Source organism: Labeo rohita, chromosome 6 (assembly GCF_022985175.1).
Source record: "Labeo rohita strain BAU-BD-2019 chromosome 6, IGBB_LRoh.1.0, whole genome shotgun sequence".
NCBI classification, from domain to species: domain Eukaryota; kingdom Metazoa; phylum Chordata; class Actinopteri; order Cypriniformes; family Cyprinidae; genus Labeo; species Labeo rohita.
The window spans coordinates 22,721,682-22,742,504 of NC_066874.1; the positions used below are offsets into that span (position 1 = coordinate 22,721,682).

The following is a 20,823-nucleotide window of genomic DNA, read 5'->3' on the forward strand; positions in this document are numbered from 1 at the left end:
GCCTGAATCCCTGCCTGGAGCAAAAGCCTGAACTGCAATAAAACGTCAAGCTTAGCTCAGCAACAATTGATTTTTTTGTAACGACCACACCTGATGCAATCAGATGATACATCTATATGCTTTATTATTTAATACACCATATGATGTGCCATATGGTAAAAGGCCACTGATTGATGAACAAGTGGACCATGATATTAGATTTCCTTTACAGATAACAGCTGTTATTCAAAGCAAATACTTTGCATGTCACAAAATACCTTGTAATGGCAAATTATAGGCCACCTGGACTTGCGTGATCCTCAGCTTAATGTGAAACATCAACAGTCTGCTGTTGATTCTTGCGCTGCATAGTGAGCAGTTATTATGGATCAGTCAAATATCCCAATTATAAGCATAAAACAACATTCTGTCAGAAGATATTAGCCACCAGGTTTGGCTGATACAAAGCGTTCTCTAATTTCACAGCTGGACAAATACCACAACTTCAGCATTTCTTTTTGAAAGCACACTAGACAGGACTACATATCCAGATTTTCCATGGACCGTCTCGCACAGCCAGAGTTTTGACCTGCAGCAAATTTTGGTCCTCACTGCAGTTTACTTTGGTTATAAACAGCTCTCTAAGTCAGGAAGACACCATCTAACTGAATGACCAATATGTTGTTCAAACAAACAGAAACAGACCAGAAAAATAAATCAAAATAGCAGTGCGGGGGTCTGAATGAACTGGACAGAATAGAGCATGTCAGCTGAGACTAACATGGAGGGTTTTGCTTGAAAAATGCTATGTGTAACAGAACACAGCAGTCAATTCTCTGCAAAAGAGTTGGCGTTGTCTCCCTGCGGTTACGATTCTGACGCGGTGTGTGTTTCCGAAGGTATCATGGCTGTAAATTCAATTCTGGCTTGGCTTAGAGCTGATCTGCTATGAAGAAATTGTCAAATCATGAGCAAAATGATCCCCTCCGATTGCAGAATGGCTCAGGTTTTTACGCATTAGACAAACAACCTGAGCAGAACCACAAAGGTGGGATAAAGCCTGACTTTGTAAAGAGCTTCGCTCCAGTGTTTCCCTCTCACAGTCCCAGCACACCGCCTCACTAATAGGCTTTCCTATGAAAGGAAATAACAAAATTTCCCCTCCATGGTGCCCAGTGGGGGGAGCTAGAAACCTCATTCTGTACTCCAGCTCTGTTTAATCTGGAATTCATATGGAGGAACGTTTGCTGCCTCAGTCTGTCCCGTGAAATGTAGACATGGGTCAACGCCCCATGGAAATGATGCGTGTGTCAGAGGCCCCTGCTGCTTCTGCGATTCATTCTCTTGCGCCGTTGGAGCTGCACCGTCTTGCCTGGCAGGCTGCTTCCGTCACTCACAGGCTCTTTTGCTTTTCTCACCAGCAATAGACAAACACAGCCTTGACACCTGAGATCTGCCCTCCCAACTGTAATAAAACCGTCTAAGCACTGCAGCAGTTGTGTGCCGAGGGAAAGCGCTGTTGTATATAATGGGATGGGGAGGGATCATCAAAGTGTGGTCTGGAATATATGTGTCAAACTGTGCGTTGCTGTGACAGAGTAAATGTCTGTTTGGGGGATTTCTACAGCTTTGTGTGACCAATTTTTAATGGCTGTCAGCCATTAGTGTAACAGCTACTTCAGATAGTGCACTGACTGAATCCCTAATTGTGACAAATATGACGCACAAAGCTTTCTTTGGCTTTTCAAATTAGTTTGTGTTGATCTGTGAGGATTAAAGCGAAATATTGCAAAAGTAAGGCATGGCATATGGCAAACATGATAATAAGATGTAATAAAGAAAAAAAAAAGTTGTTTTGTTCTGTGTTCACTTTTTGATGAGCCCTTTTCTGGCATAAGAGACAAAAAGTGTTTTTTCCCCTCATTTTTTTCCCTTTAGGAGCCAAATAGTGTTTTCTGTATTTTTCTTCCATCTAGGGCTGGTTATTGCAGATACAGAATTCCATCATTATCATAATGCAGGAAAATTGGGCAAAAATACTGCTATGGACAGACATTTTGTCAAAACTGATGACTGAAATTGAACAGTTTTTTTTTTTTTAATTTGGACAATGCATTAGTAATGTAATTTGGCTAGGTATTAAATTAAATGCATTCTATTAAAAAATAATAATAACAAACATAAAGGCCATCCTAAGGTTAAGTGTTGCCATAGTTACTGCATTTTGCCTTTGCAGAGCTGTACAAAAGGCATTAGTCTGTCAAGATGCAAAACAGCAGATACATCATGTGTTTGTAGCTGATTTTTGATACTTCCCTAAATTAAGCATTTAATTAAGCATTACAACTCAGCATCATAGGCCATTCATAAGTCTCATTCTTGAACAACATGTGCAACCAGAGCTAGTTTTTCTTTCTCACAATGCAGAACTTGTCTTATACAGTGGTGAATGAATATCTCTAGATACCCACTCATAGCACATGACACTTTTCATAGCAGGATCATGGCAACAGGGATAGTGAAAAAATGCACTTTGTTACACTGAACATGATTATTCTTGAGGAGTTGAAAGAAGGAAGCTCTGGGCTCTGACTTGACTAATGACATACCTTGATGGCTGTGGAAGCAATCTGGATGTGATGCAGTTTTCGCAGAGTACTCTCTCTGTCTATGAAATAGGAGGCAGCCAGCTGGTGCAGGGCCTCCAGAGTCACAGCCGTGCTGTTACTGGTGTAGTCGCTCGCCTCTGCTTTCTTACTCAACTTCCTCTTGTCCACAAATATAGTCAGAGCCTCCTCTCCTAGCAGAAACAGAACAGACCATGCTTATTGATACAGACATGTTCTAGTAAGAATTGATCTATTCTGTACACCTGCAGCAAGTGTTAGGGATTCTGATGCAAGCTGTTTGATAGCTACTACACGCTGAAGTAAAAATACTGATTTTCTGATTAACCACAATCTTCATTTCAGCAGTCCTTTATTATTTCATTATGTTGATTCTTAAAATCCCCAAATCAGTTTTTTACCCTGACTATTTTTAGTCGCTGTGTAATGTTATGTATCAAGTATCAGTGTCTCCAGAACCGGTTTTCAGGAATGGAGACTTCTGTTGAATCTTCAGCAAAACAAATTATATTTTTCTTTTATATTTCAGTTAGAAATGTATGGAAGCCCGTTTCCGTTGCGGGATATAAACTCGTAATTCTGACGTTTTTTTCTCAGAATTATGACATACAAACTCGCAATTGCGAGTTATAAAGTCCAGTTCTGGGGAGAAAAAAAAGACTGAATTGGGAGTTTATCTCACAATTCTGACTTAAGAACTCGCAATTGCCAGTTTACATCACACAATTCTGACTTTATGTCATGCAGTTGCGACTTTATTTCTCAGAATTGCAAGTTTATATATCTCACAATTCTGAGAAAAAAGACACAATTGTGTGTTAACAAGTCGCTATAATTTTTTTTTATTTTTTATTCAGTGGCGGAAACAGGCTTCCATAGGAAATGTGAGTTTGCAGCAGGGTCAGATATTAACTTTTCCATTTAGGGGCAATATTTGCTCCTTGGTTTTTTTTTATTTGATTTTTTTAATATCCATGAGGGCAAATTTTATAATCACATTATTATTATAATCACCATATTATGTTGTCCTCAATGTCAAATACTTACATTTACCTAATTACTTTAATCAATTTTTAAAAATATTGTTAATAACCATGGACTGCTTGTAGCTTGTAGCAGTCCGAATTATACATATAAAAATAGAAGCTTATAGGGCTGGAATTATGACAAAAATCATTATTGTAGATTATTACTCTTTATATTGTAATGGTGATTATAAAATAATATAAGAACATTTTTGTCTGCTCTTTGGGCACATCACGTTCTGGCTTCACAGACAAACATGTTGGTCCATGACGTTGGTTTGGTCCAGTCTAGCACAAAGTCATGCAAAAACTCCTATTATAATCACTGAACCAACAAAATTAATATTTTATTTACATTGCATCTGCGCTGTGTTATAATGAGGGAATTTGTAAGTGCCTCTGATTGGCGCATTTTTAGTGCTGACTAATCTAAGCACCTCTGATTGGCCAATGCATTCCTAAGTTCAACAGAAATGCGTTTTATTGGTTGTAAGGCTTAACACTGCACAAAACAGCACTGATTCGGTGTAAGCAAACTCTAAATGTAATTCCGCGAATTGACACTTTTCATTGATTTTCACATTTTATTTTAACCGTAACAGCCGTAATACATCGTTTAATTGTGCAGGCCCATTTTTTGTCTTTTTGTCTTTTGCATTTTTGTTCATTTTGGGGGCATTTTTCCCACAAGCCTTTGTTAATTTCTGCCCCTGGTTTGCAGTCTGTACTAATTGTAATGCAAAGTTTGAACAAACAAATCACTCTTAGTGAATCAAAAACATACAGTTCGTCTAGTGTAGCCAGATTGTCAAAACAAATTGCTCTAATTAGCTGGTTATTGGTCTTAATTGGTTATTGGTTAATTGGTCTTGTGAAACAATGTTCTGAATGTGTTTCATGGCCTTATTTCAGTGACTTAAAAAATTTAGTTTTTCACTAGCCACGCATAAACATTGTTTTCTCAAAAACACAAACATGTACATTAATGTTGCTTGCGTATTATTGTAGCTCAGTTTGTGCTAATTACAATGTAATCAGACTTTAGCTATTAATATGTTTTTAAGATACTGAAAAAAGCACAAATGTCAGGGCATGTCAAAACTTCTCCAGGGTGCCAAAACAGAAGGTTAATGAATTATTCAAAAAGTGTTACTGGTTTAGCATAAAACACTGACTTTTCATAATGGAATCAAATCAAGAGATTCAATTGTCAAGCAGAATTATTTAGGAAATCTGTATCCAGCCCTATAAGATAAAGCAAATCAGTGTGACTTTACAGTTTATGCTTATACTGTATCTGCTGTGTATCTCTCTCTAGCAGTTTGTATTCCAGGCAGATCTCTGCTGCAAAGCCAAGACTTGCATCTCCATTTTCATGCTCTAACCTTACACAATATTGTTTGTTTTCCAGAGCAGTGAAGGCCACATCAGTTGTGTACAGCCAATACTTTTGCATTACGTGAAGTAACTTGTAAGCACAGACTGTTCCGAGTTTGAGAACTGAGTGAAATAATGTGTGCAGATTTCTAAATAGTAACCCATTCTGGACATGATGCCATCTGTTTCCACCTGCCTTCTCGTCCAACCACACAGTGAAGAAGTAATACATTATGCTGCAAAGAATGTCACAAGTGATTTTCCTTGGCTTGATAGAGTGGAAATTGAGATGTAAATATGCATGAGATTTATCTGTGTTTCCTCTGCATAAAAAAACACTAGTTGGTTTTCAAGTTCGCTCACAGTAGGAATTATGACCTTTGTGTAAAACCACCATGATGATGTTTCACAGAAATATGTATTTTCTACCTCCTAGTGTAGCTGACAGTAGAAAATGGGTTCCATATTTCTTGATCAGGTTGTCAGTAATTAGCTGGGCAGTGGGTCTGCGTCCCAGGAGTCGAATGTTTCTTATAAACTCCGGGGTGAGAGGCAAAGGGGAGTTCAGGAAATCCCGTCGTTCTACAGCCAAGTTATTCACTTTCCACCGGCCAAATTCCCTGCATGAGAAAAACAGAGACAGTAAACAGGCCTGTCCCTAATGATCTGTTTTCATTAACATTTCTCGACTGTTTTGGACATGATAGAAGGAGGCCTGCGGGGCAACCAGCGCTCCTGCCAAGCTGCATCTCTAGCCTCAGGTTCTCAGAGCATGTTTCATTTGGGGGCTGAATACCATGCGTAGGGCGACGCCTCCGAATGTGCAGCTGACAGGTGCTATGCTCAATAAACACTTCGTGACAAAAATCTGCCCCGACAGAAAGACTCATAGAAGTCTGCCCTGTGGTGACAACCAATACCTTTCATAAAAGTGGGGAGAAACAAAAAAAGAAAAAAAAGCTAAATGAAAAAATACCACCACAAAGCTTTAAAATCCTTCAAGGCAAAAAACAGAGAAACAATGCTGCAGGCTTTGGTGACTCATGCATTTTTGCAATTTTTGCCGCTCCTAGGCTTCCTCCACAGCACCACATGACAGTTGACAGATACAGTTGACAATATATCATACATCTGAAAAACAAAATGTTCCGTATCTGTAGAAATGGTATTTATATTAATCAGTCAGATACAAATTAACTGCTGACACATCAAAAATGTCTAAATGCACTTTCAGAAAAAAAAGAAAAAAAAGTGTCACTGGGCTGGGTTTATTTACACTTCTAGTTCAGTTTTCTTGGTTCTTTTGGTTTGGACCAATAACAAAAGGCATAAAAATAAACTAAATTGTACAGCTTTTATACCGTATATGTGACCCTGAATATTTGTAGCAATAGCCAACAATACATTGTATGGGGCAAAATTATTGATTTTTCTTTTATGCCAAAAATCATTAGGATATTAAGTAAAGATAATGTTCCATAAAGAAATTTTGTAAATTTCCTACTGTAGATACATCAAAACTTAATTTCTGTTTAGTAATATGCAATGCTAAGAACTTCATTTGGACAACTTTAAAGGTGATTTTCTCAATACTTCTATTTTTTTGCATTCCGATTTTCAAATAGTTGTATCTCAGACAAATATTGTCCTATCCTAACAAACCATACATCAGTGGAAATCTTATTTATTTATTTATTTATTTATTTATTCAAATCACACGTCTGACATTCCAAACAGCCAAAACTGCATTGTGCGGGGCTAAATGTCCTCGTTGTATGTGTGTACATATAGTGGTATTTTTACCAGCTGAAAACTCATGAAAAGCTCATAAAATCTGTAAAGGAGTCAGTGCAGCACCTGGAATTCCCCTGTTGCACACAAAGATTTGCTGTAAGGATTCTGTCCTTTTTAGGGTCACATCTTGTGACTGCACATTCTGTTTTAGGTTTGTTTAGATGTCTTTGGTCCGCATGACATTCATATTTCTGTTGAACGGCACCTAGGGGCTTTTCCTCTGAGGAGGCAAGGGAGGCAGTGTTTCCTCAAATTATTGGATGAGAAAAAAAATTTAGTACTAAAATAAAACAACACCAGTATTACAAAATCCAACATTAAATCACTTGTTTTACTAAAAAAACACTGTACAACAGTGACACCAGCAGGTAAAGTTACAACGTGAGTCTGTGTCATTCTTGTCTCCCCTGAACACATTCAGTTTTAAAAGACCCCTAAAGCATGCGGTGAGTTTGGTGAATGGGGGAAAGTCACGGGAGAGGAGGCAATGCCTTCATCGCGATATGATTTGGATATGACTGGTTATGATCAGCTGTGATTGGTTCATGTGATATATCCCGCCTCTTATGTTCGCGAATCAGTCTGAATGAACAATATAATCAAGTTTAATGAGAAGACTAATTAAAAAAGTAAGCTCCAATTGTCTGCACCTAGGTTTTAATGGCAGCATTCAAATGAACCAAGCAATTACAAAAAGGTAGTTTTAACTGAACCAAATTGTAAACATACCCTTGAATTACTAATATATACCTTTAAGGTACTAATATACATCATTAAGTGGTAAATAATACGGTAGCCGAGAAAGCTCAACACGCTGCAAATAAAAAACACCTGCAAAATAAGAAAACATCATCAGTTTGACAGCACATGTGCTGCAAGTACTCACAACACAAACAAATAAAGAAAGGTGCTGCAAAAACAGAAACAGGCTGCAAATACACTGTAAAAAAAAAAAAAAAAAAAAAAACACAATTTATTGAGTCAACTTAAATTGTTACACTGCTGCCATAAAATTTTAAGTTCAGTCAACTCAAATTAGTTTAGTCAACTTGAAATATTAAGTTGTGCTAAGTGACAACTTAGATATTCGAGTTGAATTAAAAAAAAAAAAAATGGTTTGTTAAACTTAAAAGCTGGGTAGGTTACCAAGTTGCCTTAAAATTTTACGTTGAATCAACTCAAATATCTAAGTTGTCACTTAGTTAAACTTAACATTTCAAGTTGGCTTTTTGGAGTTGATTGAACTTAAAATTTTAAGGCAGCCAGGTTACAAATTATTTTAAGTTGACTCAACAAATAGTTTTTTACAGTGTATAGTCACAACACAACCAAACACAGAAACACGCCACAAACAAACAGAAATGCGCTGCAAATACTCACAACACAAACAAATTCAAACATGCTACAAATACGCACAGACCACATCAGAAATGTTTAAGGAAACTGCAACAACTTAAGTGACAAACCTGGCTGGAACATGTTTATCATCCTCTGAAAGGTGTGATTTCTGTTTATTTTAACATCCTGGCTTTTTTATTATTATTATTATTATTAGCCTAAATAAGCTTAAGAAATACACAGTTACTGTAACTGTGAAACATTATGTAAGCTGTCTACTTTTACAACTTCCCTTCAAAAACATTAACCATGGTTTTACTATTAAAATCAACAAATAGCCTATATATATTAAATATATTATAATTATTATTATTATTATTATTATTATTATAATTTCTTTAGCATCGTTGGGTTTCCCATCGTTGAGGTCTGTGCTTGCAGCATGTTTTTGTGTTTGTTTGCGTTGTGACTATTTGCAGCACATGTGCTGTCCAACTGAAGAAGATGTTTTCTTAATTTGTTGGTGCTTTTGCTATTTGCATGTGTTTTTTTTATTTTTTTTGAAGCGCATTGAGCTCTCTCGGGCCACCGTAAAATAAGGTACAAAGAAGGTTAAATAAGGGGTAAATAAGGTACACCTTAGGGAGCTGCCCCAGAAATATCTTTATACCTTTGTTCTGAGAGTGTATAAAGCCAATTACATCATATTATTTTGACGTCTATAAAACAGTGTACATGATTAAACAGCTTTTTAATGGAAAGTATGTAAGGACACAGTAGGCTTGGCTTGTTTTTAGAACATTTTAGCTTTTTCTGTGCACCTACAACAAATGAGTTTTTACATTGCAGGAGCTAAATGAATTCTTAGCAGAGCTGATTGATGCAATCCAAACTGCTCACAAAACAAACATGACATGAATTAAACTGTAGCTGGGTAGTGCATCTGTATTGTAAAGACATACATTAGAGAATGGAGTTACCTTTTAAGTAGACATAAATTGATGTTTGAAATATAGCATGTGGGCTAATAAACTGGAACCGGGTAGTTGGCATAAACACAGCCTGGTAGACCAATGGATCTTCCTTAGAGCAAAATACTAAAAGCATTTGTGCCATTTATTGCAAGATGAGTAGCTGATGAAGCAATTAAAAAACTTGTTTTTAATTAGCCCTGACGGAAACTATTTTGTTTCTTAAGCGAAGGTCAAGACTAATGCTCTTCTTTGTCTCACCAGCAGCAACTCACAATGCATACAAAAATAACAAATTTAATTCACGCAGTTACAGGCAATTAAGTATTCAAGCCTTTTCTCTCTATAATTCTTTCAACCCCCAGTCCTTATTTTAAGCTCTGCGTTATGCAATTATGCATATGCTAAAATAGGCACATGCCTCTACAAAAGGCATTGGCACAATCTCACACTCAGTACATCTCAAAACACCCTCCAATCACTGCGTGCCTCTCTTCTAGAAGAGCCTATCCTCTCAGTTAGCCGAGAAATAGTGAGTAACCCCATGCACAGGTGATGGATGGAGCTGGGGTGGCCTTCTGAAAGGGGATCTATCACATTAAATCAGGAGTAATGACAGAGGCCTCCCGACCCAGATGTTTGATTGATTCATTCCAGCAAACGCCCTTAATTCCATCTGCTGTTTTGCAATTCATAAGAGGCAAAAGTGATAGAATTATGTGGAAATTATGTCACAAAAACACACATTATTAATGTATGGTCGAGGCTGTTGTTGGATTTATGTCAGAATATATATTTCGGTAATTTCATAAACGACGCCCTCAGCTGCTGTAAAACACGGTAATATTGCGTTTGGCAAGTGCTATACCAACAACTGTGATGATGACTGCTTGCTTGAATTTAGATGATCTGTCTCAACTGCACGTGGCACCGTGATAAGCCATTTTTTTTAAACTGCCCAGTTCTTTGGGAACTGTGATGAGCTAGCCTTCAGGAGTTCAAAGGTTCCCCACAAAGAGGGAAGTAAAGACGGAAAATCCTCCCTGTCATTCTCTTTCCCGTCACAGCTGAGCACGATAAGCTTGGATTGTCTTATCAGGTAAGGCTTTGTGTGAGAGCAGTTTAAAGGCTTCTCTAGAAAGCGCTCTATGGGACTTCTGCTGTGCTATATGAAATGCTCATTACGACCGTAGTCGTCATCAGTCTTCACAACATCTCTGAATGTGCACTGAAACCGATTCTGCCTTCCGTGCTTTGTTTCTCAGAACAAAAAGTACTCGAGGTTCATGTCATAAGCTTTTATCTCTGCCTTTAAGATAAGTATTAAAAAGATGATTTGAATATCATACAGAAGCAAGTGGCTCTAAAAAGAGAAAACTTTAAATAAGGGCAGCTGTCATCATGAAAAGAAATAGCATTTTATGAAATGACCTTTTACAAGCAATTTCAAACTGATTTTCCCACTTACATTATTAAGATTGTGAAAGAGAGAGAGAATTGCCTTAGTCGGTGCGCACATCAGCACCTCTGGAAACTATCCCGTGGCGGTGGTTCAGTAAAGCAGGTGGTATATTTGGACCCCGTCGGTGAATGTTATGACATGGCATTTCCCCAATATTCTACCAAGTGAAATCTCCCAAATAAAAAAAGAGCTATTTCCAACAAAGAGCTCATTAAAATTCTTTCAAATTCAATCAAGAAGAACGTGGAGAATTGAAAGAGGGATGAGATGGCGCACTTTCATTACCCGGACGACAGTGTTACACACCACTGTAAGTAGGAGAACCACTTCTGGTAATTCATCTTCTACCTGTCATTGCGAATTATTTGAATTGAGCAATGCTGTGCTTGAAGGAGGAAAAGCTATCCCCAATGTAATATTGCCACTTTTAATCTCTCTAGGTCTGCTACATGCATACGTTGTTATCGGCAAGAAAATACACTGAAAAGGAGATTGCTTAAGTAAAAGGCTCCAGGCTGTGCAACATATTATGGAGAATCTGCATTAGCATTAAAAGATGCAATCTTATCTAAGGATGTCACATACACAATATGAGACTTTTTATAGAGACACAAAGCTGAATGTATCATCTTTTCCATGCATTATCTGTACTAATATATCACACTCCAAAACAACATTAGGTAGGTACGTACTTGTACTTGTAAATATATAAACAATATGTATGAAAGCTTGCATGCATACGTTGCTTTTATGTAGCTGTCACTCTAGTTTTTTCCAATTATTCATTTAAATTTATCTTAGGGCTGTCAGTCGATTTTAAATGAATGAATAACATGATTTTTTGATTAATTAATATAATTAATCGCAAAATAAATTTGACTTGAAAATACCCACAAAATATTATTTAAAGGGGTCATCATTTGTTTGTGAAGGGAATGCACCTCCCGATCTACATATATCCGTCTATGTTCGCGCAAATCATTTGTGATCCAGCTTCACTTACAGCAGAAGTGAGTATACGGGTTACTTTATGAATCTTTGTGATCGCCTTTCCTAATAATGTGCTAGTTAGCAAGTTTAGCAGCTAAACGCGGTTAAATGTGGCTAAAGTAAACAGGCTCGTCAATCCACAGAGAGAAGAGAGGGGCGGGGTAAGCAGAGCTCATTTGCATTTAAAGCAGCCTCGACCAGAATTGGATAATTTTTGCAGAGCTGATTTTGGCAAGGTAAAATGGTGTTGTTTTACACTACCATTGAGAATTTTTAACCAAAGTATATTATAGACTTTTCATTAAGACCCTAAAGACCCTTTATGAATGGGCCTTTGAATCATTGGTTCACACGATTCGTTCAAAACGCGAATTCATTCAGAAACTAAACACCGTTGTGTTGCTCGGAGATGCACAACAATTCTGCTGTGGCTTCAAAGGTAATATGTTCTCTGCAAAATTTAGCAAAAACACATAATATTGTGTTTAAAATATAACACAATCTCAAGCTTCTTATTTACTGTTGTATAAAATCATATTTTAGCTTGTGATAGATCAGAACAAAATCAGTACCATATTGCTCTTGCTGCCCGTGTGATATTGTGTGATATATATATAAATATATACAGGAGCATTTTTGCCCCAGTATCTTGCATTTAGTGCACAAGTGCATTTATGGAATTGTTGCCTTGCATCATATTTGTCAACAGTCCACTGTATGAAATATAAGATGTACAGGTCTGGGGGCGGGGCCAGTGCGTTTACTGTGTTAAAATATTTTAATTGCGTTATTTTTTTCATAACTAATTAATCAAGTTATTGCTTTAAACTGACAGCCCTAATTTATTTAAATAGCAGATGCTTTTTTACCAAATTTAAAATGGGCAAAACAACAAGCAATTTATCATAAGGAGGCAATAACACAAGTCTGATGTACAGTATCATATTTGATACTCACATTTGAATCCAATTGTTATAAAAAAAAAATGATGTATGTATAATTAGGGCTGCACAATTAATCAAATTCTGATCGTGATTACAGTTATAGATGCCACAATTATGTAATCATTTAAAGGCACAATTACAAAAAACAAACAAAAAACGAAACAAAAACAAATCCACTTATATTATTCTGCTTTCTTAAGATGTGTGTGTGTGTGTGTGTGTGTGTATGAGAGAGAGAGAGTGTGTGTGTATTTTTCCTACAGGTTATATTGAGGTTTTTTTTTTCCCCCTCATTGTTTTCATTTTTAAAATTTTTACTTTTTTATATTTAAAGAAGAAACTATTTATAAAATTGCTGTTGTTTCAAACAATGGTATAAAGCTATTCAAAACATCATTCAGTGTAAATTGTGATAATCGTAATTAATAATCGCAATTACAATTTCAAGGGAATACTCAACAATTATGATTTTTGTCATAATCGTGCAGCCCTATGTATAATCAAGTAAATATAAGTAAATGTATTCATTGTATTGAAAATGAATAATAATATGATAAATTCTTATTTTTTTGTAAGAAATGTAGAGCAAAATGCTTTTTCTTCTTCTAAATTACAAGACAACATTAAATAAACACTGAAGCCCTCATAAAACACTCGGAACACAAAACATGACAAGAGTAATTATCAACAAAGCAATCTTTTTTTACCAGATGAACAAACCAATCTTGACACTACAAGACAACAAATAACCAAACGTGGCAACTGACAACAATATCAACAACAACTGTGTAAATAAAAGTGGCAAACTGTCAAACAATGCAACTGTTCAATTTTTCAAGGCCCAGTGCATAATGAGATAGAGGTGAATGGGACTGAACTGGAAAATAATTTTCAGGCTAGTAGGCCTACTTTAAAAAAAAAAAAAGTATATCTGCATTTAGATGCATTACATATAGTCCCACGTCAATACAATATATAACAATATAGCTACAATTACAATATAATAAATAGCTGAAATGTAAACATTTCAAAGCTTAACTAGTCTGTCTATTTAATGAGAAATAGCTACATATAAATGTTTTACCTAAACTCTGGCATGCATGTGAAAGCTGCTCCTTTTCAATTAGTATTTTGATATAACACACTTATTTAATCAAGGAGTGGTTGTAATCTTTTTCTAACACAGCTTTGCTGCCGACAGTAGCCATCTCAAGGGAACAGGTGATAATGCCGAGTAATAAGAATTAAGAGCCCACTAATCAGTTGGCCACATGATAAGACTATTAATCTTGCAGAGGGAGCGCTGAGCCTCTGATGCACCAGGTTTAGCCAACAGACCAAAAAAATCTCCAATGTTTTGATGAAGGGCCAATCAGAGCAGCAATGAAGTAGCTCCTACAAATTAGAAGATGTCAACTGTGGCCTCTGAGAACAGATGAATATTCGATAACTGTCCCTGCAATGATGGAAATTATGTATGAGAAATCACCAGTAATTTAAGAGCGGGAATTTCTGCTCACCTTATAACAGGCAAATTCTACCAATTGCAATTCAACCAGAAATGTGCACTATGTTACTTCTAACAAGTCAAGCGAAATTAAGCCCGCTAGAATACACTACCTTTCAAAAGTTTGGGATTGGTGAGATTTTAAAATAAGTTTTGAAATTAATATTTTATTCTCACCAAAACTGCATTTATTTGGTCAAAAATAAAGTAAAACAGTCATACTGTGAAAAATTATTACCCTTTTAATGACCTGTTAAAATGTTATTTATTTATGTGATGGCGAAGCTGAATTATCAGCAATCATTACTCCATTACTCCAGAAATCATTATAACATGCTAAATTGGTGCTCAAGAAATGTTTATATTCATTTATTTTATTTTTTTTATTTTTTTGACTGTCACTTTTGATTAATTAAATGCATCCTTGATGGGAAAAAAATATATACTAATTTCTTATATTTCTGTCCAAATTTTGAACAGCAGTGTTTCAATTGCAAGATTATTTATGTATTGGCAAAATATTTTACTGCAAACCCAATCATTATTCAGGGAATTTATAAAAAAAAAAAAAAAAAAACTTCTGTTTACTGATCAGTTACATAGCAACAACAAATACACAAACTTCACATAAGAGTTTCAATCATATTACATGGCAAAATATGTCACACACTGGTGATAATATAATTTTTTTTAGATATTCAGATCTGATATGTCAAGTACATAAGATAATTCTTTGATTAAGTTTCCCATTATCTTTTTAAAAGGTCATTTCCTGTCAGTCAAGAGCAACAAGGTTGGGTAAAATTAAGAGTTAAAGAATAGCCTTCCTTCCAATTCATGAGCTGGAATTTGAATTGGAGTGACAGAACAGAAGAGAAATTTACTGGATTGTTCAGATTCAAAGAAATTCAACACACATAGTGCATTTTGTAAAACAAAGTTCTATCTAAACAGTGTTCGGTCATTCTGATAATGCTCAAGGCTTCTAAATGTGGCTTGAGTGTTTAAAGGATAAGTTCACTTCCAGAATAAAAATTTCCTATTAATTTACTTACCCCCATGTCATCCAAGATGTTCATGTCTTTCTTTCTTCAGTTGCAAAGCAGTATTGAAACTGCAATTTGTAGGGCTGTGTATTGCCAAGAATCTGGCGATGTGATACGTATCACGATAAAGGGGTTGCGATACGATATGTTGCGATGCATTGCGATATTGTAAACAAGGCGATATATTGGGATATTTTATGAATAGGACATAATTTTAAGAAAGCTGTAATTAAGAACGCACCACCATATGCAAACCATTCAATGCTACTGAAATACTTTTTGTGCAGTACGAGTAAAGGGGGTAAGTAAAGTGCTTGCAAGATTCTTTAGTTATTAAATGTATAAAATGTAAGCTTTTATAAACAGACCATATATATTTTTTGACCCTGCTTACAATTTAAGTTTACAATTGTAACTATGTCAGATCATTTTGATCTGAACTTAAGAATTACATCTGCTTAATGTCAATAAAAAGTGCTTACAGGATTCCTAAAGAAAACAAAAGAATTGTAAAACAATGAACTAAATACAGACATTGGACATTCTAAAAACAACGTTCTGAGAATTTCGCAAGTTTTGGATTTTGCAAGTTTTTCAGTTTGTAATTATGCTCCGCGTGGAATCGCCGAGACTGCGACGCGAACACCACCTCAACTGCACCAAACAGCCCCACCACGAGAGAAAGCGGCAGGCAGGCCCTTTCACGGGACACTGCAAGCAGTGGAACCGCGGCGCGGGTGCTGTCTCGTCTGCATAGGGCGCTTCTGCTGCACAGATGGGTGGCAGCCACACGGCGGTTCCGCAGCTTGCCGCGTCCTGAAGCGAATTTTACCGCAAAAGCCGAAATGACGCCACACTTTAGACCAAGGCTGGAGCAGAAACTTTCATCCTCCATTAAGGCTAACATTAGCGGCGTGCCCTTATGTGAGTATTTCCTGTCAATGTTTAAGTTCAGAGATAAGAAGACTGCAATCTAGCGGTCAGGATATACGCTCAAAACGAAGCAACTGTATCTTGTATGATTATTTTTTTTTTAAAATGTCGATATTCCATTTTTGAGAACCGATACAGTATCGCCAAACAAAATATTGCGATACACACGTGTATCGATATTTTCTTACACCCCTAGCAATTTGGACCTTCAACCTGTTGGCCACCATTGAAGTCCACTATATGCAGAAAAATCCCATAAACCTTAATTTCTTTTCAACTGAAGAAAGAAAGACATGAACATCATGGATGACATGGGGGTGAGTAGATGATAAAGAAATTTTCATTCTGGAATCGAGCTTCTCCTTTAAATACAGTGTAACTGGATCATGACCTGCTGACCTTCTGACCCAATAATGTATGAACTACAGCTGGTACCATCAAAACCATGTCAAGCCTGTCTTGTGTGAAAATCATGCAGAGCTTAATCACAACTAACCTGTAGATCTTGTATCTCGTTGAAAATCCCTGACGGTTCCTCTCCACAAATTCAGTGTACTCTTGTGAGTGGTGAAACGGGCCTTTGTCAGAAAGAAGCCAGTCCAGGGGACCTGCAGGGCCTTCTTCAGCTAAACTGACAGAGCTTGTCAGCCAGCAGCGGAGGCTGAAAGTCAGCAACAGCAGCTCCCATAGAGCCATGGGGGAGCAGCACAAGGCTTCAGCAGCACAGGCTCTGGTGCAAGACCACACTCCACCACCCGGCACTAAAGATCAGCATGGCTTCAACCCCAAAAACACTCACCTAAACACACACAGAAGGAACAAAGATGCATTAGCAAACACTCAAACAGTCACCTTCACCTCCACTCAGACAAACTTACCAAAACAACTGTTCCTTTAAGTGAAAAGTGCACACACACACAAACACAAAGACAGGCAATTAACAAGATATTCTGCTTCCTTGAGGCCATGAAAACTATTTAGGACTCCGGAGAGATCTTGTCAACATAGAGAGCGGAGAAAAGTACGATGATTCTTTGTGGGAATAATCTACTAATTGTCTGTAAGTGAGAAGTGTAATGTATTCACATAAAAATGTTCTCCGCATGGTAATGAGTGTTTTAGTACTTCAGAGGAACAAAGTATCACCAAATTAACAATAAAAGAATGTAAGGGAAATACCTCCTGTGCGCATGCTTCCAATTTTAGCATCCGCTGTGCATGATACATGAAATGGAAAGGTTCTTCCCTTAAAACTGCTTATTTTAATCCAAATTATTCCAAACTCTCAACAAGCTTTTTGCTTCAAGTGCAAACTGTATAAAAGCGCCTGATACGGTTTAAAACCAGGCTCTGTAATTCAGTCCCACGGTAAACAGATGCCATGAGCACATTTTCGACATCTCTTTCAGTAGTTAGTTCTCAGCATCTCCCGCTGTCCCGCCCCTTGTTCTAACCCTGTTATTATTTCCATATTTCCACCAAGTGCTGTCAATCATTCTTCACGGCCGTGACCAAACCAGATGTTGGAATAGAGTCTCATTACTGTATTCTGATGACAGTCTGTCAAGTCATGTGTGCCATGTGACCATATGTGTAGGCGACTTTCAAAAATCATCATACTTTTGCGGAACAGTGTGAAAGGAGATGCAAATCCAGATTAAAATACAGACCTTGAGCTAACATGCAATATAAATGCACCACATTGACTTGTGCAACATCGCTTATACAACCTCTAATTACAAAGACATGCATATCAAAACAGTAGCGCAGCTATGCCTACACTTCAGTACATTTATTGCAGTGTAGACTGATGGGAATAAAATGACATAGCTGCATATCAGTTCATTAAATATCTTCAGTTCATTTGGGATTTATTCTTTCCTCGGGTGATGCATCTACACCCTCATCTCCCACAGAACTATGTAATGTATGTAGCCCGCTGATAAGTACATTCATAGCAGTGTGAATACAGCCCCGATCTGGGCTACAATGCTTTCTGCTGTGATTACAGCAGATTTAAAAGCAAGGCTTTTGCTGCATGACATCTAATTCTTCAACGCAGACATCCGTACTTCTCTATGCATATTGATGAGGAAGTCTCAGTGGAACACAGTAACCACTCAGTAGGGATCCTACAATGCGCTGCACTTCAGCACCACAAAAAAAGGCCCTTTCAAATGCCGCAATCTCAACGTTTCCATCAGCAATTCTTTTGACTTGCTATTTTTCAGCCTTGAGTAACAAGTGCTTTGCTTTTGTGTAAAATCACTGTTTACATTTCTCCTGAGAGCAAAGCATTGTTATATGTGCTCCAGTTCTTTTTTCCCCTCTTTTTGGGAGGATGGTAGCTCTGCTTGGCAGGTGGCAATGTGGAAAAAAGAGACGATTAAAAGACGTGTAATGTAAGTCACAAGGGCAGAGAGAAGCTTTGAGATAGATGGTGCTTCTGGCTTGTGTTCTCTTCTGAACATACTGTTGAGTTATTTCAGCTTAGCTCTTTATAAAAAAGCAAAATACTCCCACTTTAGTCAGCAACTTGTAGTTAAGCACTTTATTCAAGAGCAGAATGCCAAAGGGAGTGGGGTTGTGATCTCTGTAGCTCGCCAGTCCTTTGAGATAAAACCCGCAACCTTGAGTCAACAGTTCAGAACTGTACCTGCATTGTATCTTCATACGGCAAACACGTAAACATGTATTAATTGAGAGCACTGTTCATTTCAAAGCAATCTGCTGCTATAATCACATTATCACCCCCACCCAGTGCAGTAACAGGATTTTGGATATTATCTGCTGGAATAATATCAGGTATGTGTCATTCCATGTTTACAGGGGCATGATCAGACAATATCTGTGGTTACAAAAACAATACACTTCATCAAACGCTGTTGAACCGATCCACCCTGAAAGAGGAGGCGAGGTGTACTGTTAGACCACAAATAAAGCATCTAGCCTGAGAGGGAAATACATTTTTTATCATCAACTGCGGACACATGAAAAGCACCGATGGTGCCACTTAAATATAATTGAACACCAAACGAGCTTGAAATATCCTCAGGCTGGTCTGAAATGTCATAAAAGTGACCGTTTTTTGGTTCCTACACAACTTTATGTTGATTAAACCACAAGGCTCTGAAACAATACGCACTGGGAAAAGCGCTTTCACAAATATAACTGACTTGACTCAACGTGACAAGTGTGACGTGTGGAGGACTAAAAGAAAATTGATGTATAAAATGTGTGGGATGAACAGAGAAAGAAATGATGGAGGAGAAAGTGTAAACACATAAATGAGGATAATTAAGAAATGAAATAAGTATCTGCATGAGCCAAATTAAGCAAAGGTCTGGTGGGAGAGAAGATCAAAACAGTAGCTAGTTTTCTGGGAAACAAGGAGAACATAATTATTCATAGTTATGTTGGATTAAAAACTGTGTTATACCACCGTAGAACTCATAAAGAGGTATTTTAAGCTCTTTATGGGAAGAAAATTATGGATACCGTTTTGCACGATCATCTTAGCCTTGCTACATGACATGCAATTTTTCATTTAAACTAGATGTTGCAAGAGCATTTGTATCATAACCTGCAGGGTCTGCAATAGCAATACAAACACTCGGATTGTAATTTGTCATGTAAATGGTGACTATGACAAGGTCCGGTGTATTCACCTAGAGGGACGAATCATTTTAAAACTATAGCCATGCCTGGTAATAACAGAGAAATAGAATAGACAAATAGCTGTCTGAATGACAAAAAGCCAATCTGTTTTAAACGGTATACCATTTTGCTCAAGCACATTGAGTTATATTCATTAAGCAGCCGTGCGACTCGGTCATTTTAGATTATGCTCATAATGTGATTGTGGACAGATTATGAATAAATAACTGACTAAAACCTACCAGCTAATACAAAGAATATCTGTTTAGCGAGAAATTCTTCTTTTAGGTATTGAAAAGGCTATTTCCTTTCTTTTGTTGTCTACAGTGAAGATGAACATCTCAGCAAGGTTGCTGAAATGGGAATCTTTAGAATGAAATGACTGCAGCTGTTCAGAACAAGCTGAAAAAACATATTTCATGATTTGTTAGAAAATTCATCAAACAATGAGGCATTTTATGAAATTCTACAGGTGCATTTAACTGAGCTGCAATATCATGTTTCCTTGTGCTTTGCTGTGAACCTGACAATTAATTCAAAAGAAATGAATTTGCCTGTTGAATTTTGTATTCAACTTTGAATTGAACTCTGCTTGAGTTTATATGATTAGTTAATAATAATGTATTAGTAAATGTTGGGATATACGCTTTAGAATTTTTCATTGTTACTTTATGTTAGAGGGTTAGTTCACTACTGAATGAAATCCGAGATAATCATCCAAGATGTCTTTCTTTCTTCAGTTGAATAGAAATTAGGGATTTTGAGGAAAATATATCAGGATTTTTCTCCATATAGTGGACTTCAATGGGGATCAGCGGGTTAAAGGTCCAAATTGCAGTTTCAGTGCAGTTTCAAAGGTCTCTACACGATCCCAGCCATGGAATAAGAGTCTTACCTAGGAATATGTCGGTCATTTTCCAAAAAATTACAAATTTATATACTTTTTAACTACAAATGCTAGTCTTGCATTAGCTCTGCAATGCACATTTACGACTTCATGCATTACATATAACAATGTTGCAAAGGTCACGTGTGGTTAGTTAGTACACATTATCTGTGTACTCCGGTTCAAAATGTTTTTCAAAGATTTTCTTCCTCTAACTGCGAAACATCCAACATTGTTTTCTTTTTTGTAAAGGGGTATTACTTTCTTTGCATGTTCACTTTGTAAAC

The 20,823-nt window shown here is 36.9% G+C and overlaps 1 protein-coding gene across 1 annotated transcript in view; it reads right to left on the reverse strand.

Annotated features, from left to right (window-relative positions):
- Positions 1–20,823, reverse strand: part of brinp3a.2 (bone morphogenetic protein/retinoic acid inducible neural-specific 3a, tandem duplicate 2) — a 39,093-nt gene that overhangs the window by 10,413 nt on the left and 7,857 nt on the right. The window contains exons 2-4 of the mRNA XM_051111827.1: positions 16,490–16,792; positions 5,438–5,628; positions 2,589–2,779 (exon numbers count right to left, since the gene is read on the reverse strand). Of these exons, the coding sequence (XP_050967784.1) occupies positions 2,589–2,779; positions 5,438–5,628; positions 16,490–16,689 (582 nt within the window). The 5' untranslated portion in view covers positions 16,690–16,792. The remainder of the gene's footprint in view (positions 1–2,588; positions 2,780–5,437; positions 5,629–16,489; positions 16,793–20,823) is intronic.